This window comes from Rhineura floridana, chromosome 6, assembly GCF_030035675.1.
Source record: "Rhineura floridana isolate rRhiFlo1 chromosome 6, rRhiFlo1.hap2, whole genome shotgun sequence".
In the NCBI taxonomy this organism is placed as follows: domain Eukaryota; kingdom Metazoa; phylum Chordata; class Lepidosauria; order Squamata; family Rhineuridae; genus Rhineura; species Rhineura floridana.
In genome coordinates, this window is record NC_084485.1 from 65,657,708 (window position 1) to 65,669,126 (window position 11,419).

General features: G+C 39.8%; 1 protein-coding gene across 2 annotated transcripts in view; it reads left to right on the forward strand.

Annotated features, from left to right (window-relative positions):
• Positions 1 to 3,305, forward strand: part of RAB29 (RAB29, member RAS oncogene family) — a 29,241-nt gene extending 25,936 nt beyond the window's left edge. For both annotated transcript variants that reach the window (XM_061632134.1, XM_061632135.1), the window contains 2 exons: positions 865 to 986; positions 1,895 to 3,305. In XM_061632134.1, coding sequence (XP_061488118.1) covers positions 865 to 986; positions 1,895 to 2,021 — 249 coding nt within the window. In that variant the 3' untranslated portion in view covers positions 2,022 to 3,305. The remainder of the gene's footprint in view (positions 1 to 864; positions 987 to 1,894) is intronic.
• Positions 3,306 to 11,419: the final 8,114 nt, after the last annotated feature.

The window sequence follows — 11,419 nt, forward strand, 5'->3', positions numbered from 1 at the left end:
CCAAAGCTCATATAGTTGAATCACAAGTATCCCAAAGGCAGAAGCGGCCATCTATCATTACACACAGATCAACTTATGAAATCCTGCTTAGTGTGTGCTGCTACAAGCAAAAAGCAGGTATGTTGCAAGCTACTTGATACAGGGAGAGACAAATAACTAAGTAAATAAAAGCCAGGGTCATGAGAGAATCCCTGTCAGCGTCAACTGTGATGATCAACGAAGCCTCAAAAGCCATTCACCCAGTCATCTCTAGAGACTGGGGTGGTGGAGCCTTATTGGGCCATAGGTTCGTCACCCCTGCCATAACAGTTTAAAACTATTGGAAAATGAAGTCCGTACTGCACAAACACTTCTGTCCTTGAGGTTTCTATCAGGTGATTAATTTGTTTAGCCAGAGATCATTTAGCAAGATTTTTTCCTGTCCTTTCTCCATGTGGCCATAAAAAGAGAGAGACAACTAGAGTGAGTGTGGAGCTCTATGCAACCCAACAGAGATGATGTCAGAAAGACAGTGGGGAATTCCCAAGTGGGTACCTTTCCCAATCCTGAAAAAACAAATTGAGGCATCTGCATAGGAAATAAAATATTTGTACATTTAATCAAACTGTGCTTTGAATTTAAAGAGTTCATTTTGACCAGTAAAAAGGCAGCTATAGCATGTTTCAATGGCAGAAGAAAGACAGACGTCCCACCGCTTTACCATTGCCAATTTAAGCTGCAGCAGCACAAATAGTCATAGCATCACCTTAAAATCAAACTGTTAGGTGCACTGTCTTGCTATATACACATTTGTGGCTGAGGCATAAAAATAATCTTAGCAATTTTAAAAAATGAACTTGGACATTCTTAAATTCTCTCTTCCAGTGTGACCTTCATCCGTGGGCTGTGACCAGAGAAGAAATCGATCAGTTCAGTAAAGAGAATGGCTTTACTGGATGGACAGAAACATCTGTCAAGGAAAACAAGAATGTAAATGAGTCAATGAGGTAGGCAAAAAGAATTTCTAAATGTTTTTCAGAGGTAGCCTAGCCCCTAAGAGTGGGCATACTGTTAACATGTGACAAAGGGTTGAAGACGAGGTACACCTGGTGCCAACACTGCTATCTTTTCGGCACCAGGTCAAGACTTTCCTCTTCTCCCAGGCATTTTAGCATGTGTTTTTAAATTGCTTTTTAAAGATGTGTTTTTTAAAATTTGTATATATTTTTTAAATGTTTTTAATTGTTGTAAACTGCCCAGAGAGCTTCGGCTATGGGGTGATATATAAATGCAATAAAGTAAATAAATAAATATTAAATAAAGTCTTTAAAAAGAGAATTCCAACTTAACTCAGTTCCAAAATGTCTAGGAATGTTTTCGCTAAGATGTGGTATTGTGGCTAGGTTTGGAGCGAGACAGACAGCAAAGATTAGGATCTCAGCATCTGAGATATTTAAGTGACTTGTCATGAGATGGCTGCCATCTTGGCTGCTGGCCAGGGCCTGGAATGTGATGCTGTATAGAGATTTAGGCTCAGGTTGATAAAATCTGTAGATGGAACAAGCTTGTTTCTTCTGTAGATAAGGCACAGCAAAATATGCATAACCTTGTTTAGTTTTTGAAATGGAACTTGTTTGGGTCCCTTGGTCTGTGATGGTGTTCATTCCCCAGCAAGCCCCCCTTTTACCAGAGACCAACTTCATTACAAACAATATCTGTTATCAAGGTAATCTTTTATCTAAGGTAAAAGATGCAGCATAAAAATGGCAGTGCAGAATCCCAGTTGTATTGTGGTATAATAGGCTTGAATAGAAGGGACCCCACGCAGAGAGTCTGCCACTCATTTGGTTCTTGGAATGCTGCTAAATGAGTGTTGTCGGTTCACTCTTTCTAACCTAATTCTGTTTCTTCCTAGTGTCCTCATTGAGAAGATGATGGCGATGACAGTGACGTTGCCGGGTGTCACAGACTTCTCTGTCTCAGGCCATGGAGACTACATCAATCTTCAAGATGTGTCCACACCCAACTGGGGGTGCTGCTAGTTGCACGTGTTTCTGCATCTGATCAGAAGTCAAGAGTGCCTTTGAAACAAATACTGGTTTTTCTTAAAAAGCCGTACTGAATGGCCTCTTGGCATTTCTGTAAGCAGCAATAGAACGGGAAGTCCTAGCAGAGATTATGGAAGCCACAGTCTTTGCTGCTTATGGTGTGCACTTCTTCCATTCCATTTAGCATTGCAAGTTGGGTTAACTTGGGAAGATTCTTCTGCTTGTTGTAGCCTACTGCAGTTGTGGGAAAGTCTCCACCACAGTTGATTGAAGGTGCCATTGCAGGAAGAATGGCCACAGGGAACTCCGAAAGCAAAGCCTGAGTAACCTGGCTGTGTTTAACCAGCATGCCTGCTAAATCTTCCTTCCCTCACACTTTGAAGCAGACTGCCTTTAAGTATCCTCTGTGGACACATGCTGTGACATTCCTTGTGACACAGCTGCAGAACTCTCTTACCACAGCCCTTCTTGAGATGCCATATTTGCCATGAGAAGTCTTTTGCTGCTTTTGTGTGTGTGCTTTTTTACAATGACTGCATTTAAGCTGAAGGAAAGTACAAGGAGCTCTGGCCTTTTTTGTCCCTGCTTTTATGTGGGAGATACAATTGTTAGGCCCTTTTCCTGAGGCCATTTTCAGAGTGGACCAAGCAATGAATTGAAGCAAAAGCTGTAAACTGCTTTGCATTGATGCACCTTATTAGAGCACCAGCAGTATTCTTTGTTTTTATAGTCCTTTCCCTGGTAGGATCTAATCTGCCTCTTTCAAATTCTGATGCATTACTTCCCCTCAGAGGTCTTCGCGTGTGGGTGTAGATAGCCATCATGTAGTGCTATCTTGAAAGCCCGCCTACAGGCTTTAGTGAACTGAGGGGAAAAACACAGAATAGGGGACACAGCACGACAGAAATCCAAGAGTTAAATCTTCCCTGTGTTTTTTTGATACCAGGTATTTCCTGCCCTTTTAAAATATGATCATAGCTGATAGACTTTGTTTCTGTGGAAAATATAAAATTGTAACGTTTTGATTTTAACAATTTGACTTGTTAGCTCATAATTCAGGAAGGTTAAAATTACAACATGGCAAGATGTATTGGGGGTGCTTGAATTTTTAATCTTCCTTTAAAATAGTCAAGGCGGTGCCTGTGTAATAGGTAAAATATTCCATGGATGAATGTATCCATATTTGGCATAACTTTGAAATTTCCTTGACGGTTTGAATCAAAACAGATTTGTTAAGGTCTAAATAGAAAAATCTATTAAAGTCTGACACTATTTGAATTTTTCCCTGATAATATTACAATGTCCAGATAGGGTAATGGGCACATCTGCTGATATGATATGAACATTCTAGCAATTTTCTCAGTTATCTAGACAAGATGCCACATTATTCATCCATTGGACTCTTCCTTGTTACAGGCATTACAGGTCAGTGTTTTGCAAATAAAGGTTATTAAACAGTTGCTGCTAAGATAAGATACAAGCACTGGGTGGGGAACTGGGATCTCTTCAGGTTTAGACATCATTGCAGATGGTCATAACTTGTTTATCTTTAATTTTTTCAAATGGTGGTGAAGGCTGTCAGCAGGTTTTTGTGCTGCATCTGAACACTGCTGGTAGAAGCACTATGCACTGAGAAACTCAACCTAAACATTTTTAAAGGCTGTCTATAGCAGCCTTCACCAACTATATGCCCTCCAGATGTTTTGGACTGCATGGCCGTGCTGGCTGGGGCTGATGGGAGTTGTAGCCCAAAACATCTGAAGGGCACCTGGTTGGTGAAGAGTGATCTATAGACAAAATGGTGTCACAGAACTTGGTTGTGTTTTGGTTTATTCACATATCTCCTTGTACTTTTTGAAATGGGAGAACAACAAAACTTGCCCCAGACTGTTACTGTGCAACTGAAGCGCAAATTACCAAAATTTTGGATCTTTAAAATTTTCTGCCTGCATCAATTAAGTAAATGGAGAAGGACCTAAGGGCTATCTAGAAAATGTCTGTTCTCCACATTATGCTGGGAAGTCTTTATGATATAGTGATACACATTTCACCTGAAATAGAGCACTAGTCCTTCCGCTTTGTACCATTTTTGAAAAGCAGTATATAATGCAGAATTTAACATCTGTCTGGCAGAAATTACTGTTGTGTAATTGGCACACAGGTCCTTTGGACATATTACCCAATTTGTTTTGAACAGCAATAATCTATATTGGGGAGCATATTTTCCTTCACCTAATGCACTTGTGTACTGGCTCAGAATTACTGCTTAATTGCCTTTAATTATTGTCTACATTTGGAGGGATCTATACAAGAATGCTTGATGCTTTCTGTATTGGGAAGCAATTGCAATCAGTAAGCCAGCCTTCCCCCAAACTGATGTCTTCCAGATGCTGTTGAGCCATTGGCCCCAGCTAGTATGGCCAATGGTCAAGGAGGATGAGAACTGTAGTCTAAAATATATGGAGGGAACAGGGTTGGGGGAAGGCTGTGTTAAGCTATAGCACCTCTGGCTGTATGAACGTATGCATAGAATTTGGCACACGAGAATCTCTGCACATTATCTTTTTCACATACAATTCTTTTTTTGTGTGCCTCTTGAATAGTTAATGAGCAAGTTTTTCTTTTTAACTCACTCAACCCAGTATCACATTTAAACATTTAAAGACAGCTAAGGAAACAGCTGACATTCCACAGGGCTGTGTCAGAGGACCAACTGGAATATAAAGTATATAATTAAAATACAAACACAAAACCCCAGAACTTCTAAATTTAAAAGAGTATTTTACAAAACAAGTGATGTCTCAGTGTTTCAGTCATATGTGTATGGGTCCTAAGTGCTAAGTGCACTTAGTGCAGTTTCTGCCAGCACAGTCCTTGTCATAATGGGTATGTTACTTAGCTTACAGAGCGTGTTTTGTGCAGGCTTTTAAAATATGTATTTTTAAAACACAGAGTGTTTTTTACAAGTTGCGCTACACTGATTGCTTCTCATCTAAAACTTTTATGCCATTTGTCTTGGTTGTAAGTGAACAGAAAACAATTTGCTAGAAAAAGGCTCAAATGGCAGCTGCTATTTTCTTTTAGGAAAGGGGGAATGCATTTCTTAAACCTTCCATTTAGTATGCAAGAAAAGCTGTCCTGGTAGCCTTAAGTAGGGTTGCTAATGAAACTATTTTTGAGTTCATATATTCATTGTGCCTTATTTATGGTTGAACGCTCCCCCTTTCTTCGTAAACATTGCTGTTCTTTGACTTGCATGCCAATGCGATTCAGCATATATCTGCATCCAGATGGTATTCTAGGGCTATGTGCACGTCAGAAGAAATTCCTCCCCTCCCAAAAAATAATAAAAAAGTATGATAAGTTGTTGGATTTCACACAATATCCTCATTCCCTAGGTAGAAACCATTGTCCATGCATAGCACACAATTTTATTCCATTCCCCCAGAGACTAGACCATCATGCTGGATTAAGCATAAGCACTGCATAACCTGTAGACACTGGGTGTGCTGAATTAGATTGTCCATTCCCACCCCCACCTCAATTGGCATGCACTGGGCAGCCCCTCAGTTATCTGCTTTGATATGTGGGGTGCTTCCCCATGAGTTGTTTACTCCATGTTTTGTTCACTCACTTTTTCCAGGCCATCTATATGCCATTATCAAATTAGTGATCTTCCACATAGTTCCTCATTCTTAATCTCTATTGTCTTTTTAAAAGGTATGGTTTTGAAACATGTGATTTAACTGATGAGTGAGTGAGCCTCATGCTTCTATACTTTGGTACGTTCTCAGTATTACACTTCCATTTCTACCATTTTTATCTCTTTGTGCTACAATATTTTTCACAAGTTTTTTAAAATTAAAATATTTGTAAAAATAATGCATAGAATCATAGAGTTAGAAGGGACCTATAATGCCATCAAGTCCAACCCCCTGCTCAGTGCAGGAATCCACCTTAAAGCTTAAGTGAATATGCACTGTAGCACAAAGAAATAAGAATATTTTTTTAAATGCTGCCTTGCTGGTCAATACAATTTTAGCACTATATTTTAGTACCCCACCACCACCTCAGACTTTTAGTTAGTGATAAATACTTTTTAGCCCACTTCTTGAAAAAGTTATTTAAGTAATCATGCAATAGCATCTACATAGAAAAGCATTTTAGCATAACTTAAACAATTATTTTTATAAAAAAGTTTTTAAAAAAATGAGAATTGTGCGCTCAGAATTGTGCCTTCTTACATCTACTTGTGTGGATGATACACAGCAGGATGTACGCAGAGTGAACGTGTTATACTTCACACACACACACAGAGTGGAAATAAATTGAAATAGCTTTCAGTGGAAGAGCAATGAACTGGGTAGCACTTGGAGCGACCAGTCTGGAAATACCCCTATTAATGAGGCTTCGATATCCTGAAACTTTACTACTGCATGGAATGTTCACAGGGAAAGTATATGGACTACTTTCCAACAATCTGAACAATACTAATTGAAAACTTCTTCCAAACCGCTGGTGGTTATTCAGATTTTCAATATATACACTCACAGGTTCTAATTACAGTATTTCATGTTTAACAGTATTTGTTCTTATATAAAAGGGACAAATGGTATTTTAGCTATCGTTCAATAACCAATGCAGTACTGGAAAAATTAAAATAAATCTGAAATAAGTCTAATATTGCTTTTTCACATACATTGGTTTCTCAGTTAATGCAGTTGGGGATCTGTGTCCCCCATCCAGACTCTCTGCTTATTGAGTTTGACTAGAGATGAATCAAGGTCACTGGTTTTTATCCATCTATTGCCTCAGTTGAGCCTTATGCAGTAGGATAAAATTGCTAGAACTATACTTCTCTTAATACGTATATACTGCTAAAGCTGCTTAGGATTCTACAGCAGTAATTTCTAAATAATGAATTAAGATCTGGAGAACTGTGAAACTCTTGTGGTTAAACCATCAGGTCTCAGCTTACTGGGTACTTTTTAAGGCTTTTAAGGATGCAGAAGAAGAAGCTGTGATAGACACCTATAGAGGTTTTCCACAATGTTGGAAAGTAAGGGTTTTCCGTAACATTGGTTATACAATGACAGGTGAATTATTTACTGACTCTCCCAAATAAGTTGCAGAGCTTTGAAGGCGGTTTGGGTGGGAGAGCTAGTCACAGGTGAGCACTAAGTTTGGTTATAGACAGCTTAAATTCAGTTCTCCAATGTGATTTTTTTTTTAAAAATCCTCATGAAAATTCTCCCACATTTTAGTGAGAATTTCTCCTACTAAACACATTTTTGTATGCAGTTTTGACTAATGTACACATTTTTGCAAGCAGTTTCTCCTAATGTAATGTGTTTCTCCTAATGTAATGTTATTTTCACTAATATTCATTTTTATGCACTCTTTCCCCATATATATGCATTTTTGCAAACACTGCTGGTTGGAGAACTGCATCACAAAATTTGGGTAAGTGCAAATTTCACAGGATGGCTGTATTTCAGTACTCATGTTTTGGAAAGTGCAGATTTGATAAATTCAGTTTTAAATACAAACTGAATTTTAATTTCTTCTCCATCCCTACAATGGGCTAAGACAGTTTGCATGCAAGGAGGGAAAAGTCATCAGCATTAGTATGCTTTGTTCCTACTGGAACTGTTTTATCATGGGTTAAGAACATAAACAAAAGGGGTTCACTGAAGAACATTGGCCTATATGAAGGAATTGCTGCTTGTCCTATGATGACAAATACTATTCTGCAATAAAGCAGATGATTGAAATCCTGCTTTAAGGGCCCATATAAACCACTAAGCACTTCCAGTAGTACTGATTTCTTTCCTGAACGTCATGTAAACACTCTTGGAGAATTGTCAGTTGTAACAAAATGGTTGTAGCTGTTCTGGAATTACAGGAGTTAATATTGCTGTCAGAATAATATTAGTGATGATGAATGAGCTGGATAGAAGGATGTGCAGATGATGCCAGATATTTAAGGCAAGTTCAAAGGAGATGAATATTGAGAAAGGACATGCAAAATAGCCAAAGAAATTCAGAAATGAAGATGTGCACATGGGGGGGGGGGCAGTATGGAGTCAAAATGCAGAGCCAAGCAATAAAATGAATATGTGATATGGACTGGTTTATTTACAGCACAATCCTAGACTGTTTATTCAGTAGAAGTATGTCTGAGTTCAATTGAACTTGCTCTCTAGCAAGTGAGTTTAGGACTTCTGCTAGCCAGAGTAAATCCAAACCCTGCTGGATTGCTGGAGGGGCATTGGATGCAGCCGAGATGTCTCTTCTGTGCCTGCATGGCAAAATGGGATGTCCTGGGACAGGAGGCAATGGGAGGTGGAGGTAGTCTAGTCAAGGATCCACTGCATCAGCTGGTTCATCTATCTGAGATGGGCCCAATCTGGAGCTGCTGCAGTGAAAATCAGCACAATTACTGTTCCCCCACTTTCCACCCTGGCCAGTGCAAGTGGTGAGGTTTTGGATGCACTGATGGCTCTGACATTCCATTCACCTTTGGTGCTCCTAGCCAGGTGTTTGGATTGTATTCTTAGTGATTCCTCCTCCCCCCCACATGGACACAGAGTCTAGGAACTTTATATTATTTTTTGGCAGTGCACACTTGTACAGTACTACTTTCTACTACCAGAAACAATACTGCTAGTAATCCATTTGAGCTCACCAAAAGATTTGACCAATTAATGGAAGGTGGGAATAACACTAACTTTGTATTTGTATTAGATCCATTAGAGCCTAGTGTGCATAATATCTTCAAACTGCTGGAAACTAGGAGTAAACAGAATGGCATGATGTAGTAGTACCTCATGTTCTAATGGTTTTTGAGCCCAGTTATAGGATAATTGTTCTGTGTTCCACAGATTGTTAGCATCCTTAAAACAATTGCTCTTATGCCTCAGTCAATAGATACGTAAATATTCCTGACAGGAATGAATAAGCAGTGTAGCTGTTGAAAATGAAATTATAATTTAGTCATCCTTGGCTCTTAGTGCTGTGATGAGAGCATTTGCTATCCAGAGGTGATGATGCAGGAAGGGTAGCTATAATGCTACAAGAGTCCAACATGTAATAGTCTGTCATTATTGGCACTAAATCATGATTAACATCATCAAAGACTTAGATGAGCTACCAAGGTAAGTTTTCCCCTTGAGCTGGTTTGAATTGATAGTTTCTGGCCTGCGCTGTGGTGTCATACCTTTGGAACATGCTGCTCAAGGATGCTTGTCTGGTGAAGTCTCATCTTTTCAACATCAGGTGGAGACTTTTATTTGCCTAGGCTTCCTAGGATGTTTAGTTTGACTAGGTTTATCTGGGTTTTTTTTAAAAAAAAAAAAAACAGGATTTATATACTGCTTAATCATCAAAACCTCCTAGTGGTTTGCGTAAAACAATATAAAATACACATTAACATACTGATAAAATCAAATGTTCAAAATAAGGACCTAAAAACATGCAAAATATAAGTAAAATAAGTTTTAAAAATGTCAAAATAAAATTACATGTTAAAAAACGGGTTAAAATAGTGTGTCTGGGTAGCCTTGCCTAACCAAAGTATATAGCAGGCACCAAAATAAATACAGCAAAGGCACCAGTCTAATATTAATGGGAAGGGAGTTCCAAAGTATAAGTGCTGCCACATTGAAGAATCAGCTCATTTCAAGTGAGCAACAAATATGTGGGAACTGTAAAAGTGTCAGTTGTGCAGATTGAAGCAGCTGAGTGGGCATATATGGGGTAAGGCAGCCCTTCAGGTAAAATGTGAATATGCTTTAAATACACCAGAAGTTTGGAAAGTGAACTAAACAGATATCCAAGGTTTCTCACTCCTGATCTAGACCCTAGACTAGCTGATTCCGTTCAAAACAAGTTATGATCGTATTCCACCGCTTGCCAGTGGATAGAATTTGATGGAAGTGTATCCGGGAAGGTTGTGTCCCTCCCCCCAGAGTCACTTTTCTTCTGGCCCACACTGACTTTTTGTATTGCTGAAATATCCGGGGAGGGTTAATCGATATAATTGTAATGCCTCCTACCCAGTTTTAATATTGTTGTTGTAGATCTATTGTTTTTATTGTATTACTGTATTTTATTAATTGTATTTTAATAATTTTGTAAGTCGCCTAGAGTGGCCATTGGCCAGATAGGCGACAAAGAAATTAAATTTATTATTATTTATTATTATTATTATTATTAAATACTCTTTTTTTCACACGGACCATGCTATGCTGCAAAGCACAAGCTTTGCCTCTCATTTTCCTTTCCCCAAAGTGCCTGTGGAGTGAGGGAAATGAAGATGGCTACAGCTTGACCTTTTGTCAGTGCTTTGCTGCTCAGCATGCCCAACTAAGTTTTGTTGAAGAGATCACTCATGCCACAAAGGGGGAGAGGGAAACAGAATAACCAGGGCTGCAGGGGCAAAAGCAGTGGAGCGGTCACAGGTGGTGCAGGGGGCCTAGAGCAGTCAAAGCAGCTTAGAAAGCCCCCCCTCCTCAAAAAAACCTGTAAGTATTGCTAGCTTCCAAGGAAGGTAGCAATTCTATGTACTTTGGTGTGAGCCATGTTGAGACTTGAGACTTCGTTTATGATCAAGAAGCTCTGCTTCGTTATTCTGCAGGTTTGAAGATGGCCGATGCTTAAGGCAAAGTACTCTTCACGTGTTCTAGAGCCGAGACCTGATTCCACTTTCATGTGATTTATTACTCAAGTCCAGAGAGCATCAGCCAGGGGAGGAGGGAGACACGAGTAAAATGCAGCAGCAAACCAACAGTAGGGAACGAGAGACGGCACAAAGCACCGTCTCTAATGGCAGTAAAAGCAGTGAAAGGTGGGAAGAAAGAGGTCGAGAAGGGGGAGGGGGAAGAGAGGACATCTTCTCCTTCTGGCCTTAGAACAATTGCCAGCGTTAAGCAACCCTAAAGGCGCATAACTATTAATTATGAAAGTATCGCGATAGGTGTCACAAATTCGTGGGATGGGACTGGATCTCATTCTCCTTTCCCTCCAAAAACGTAGTCTAGCCTTTCTGATCGAATCTGCTGTTTGGCTTGAAGCCTATTGTTTCCAATACGACAAATAAATAAACATCAATGCTAATTCTCTCGAGTCCGACCGGGGACTAGAATGTTGAATAGTAGGTTAAGAATCGAAGCGGGCTGCTGACGAATCTGTCCTCGTGAAACCCTGCCAGGTTTTTTTGGCTGTTGTCGGCTGTCCGCTCTCATATTAGCTTTAGCGAGGAGCTCCCATCCGCGGCCTTCACTCCTCCCGCTCGCAGGAGAGGAGGTGGGGCATCTCTTCCATGATTGTTCGAACAGACCAATGGGGCACGGCAATGCCGCGAGGCGGCCAATGAGAACAAGAGGGAGGAG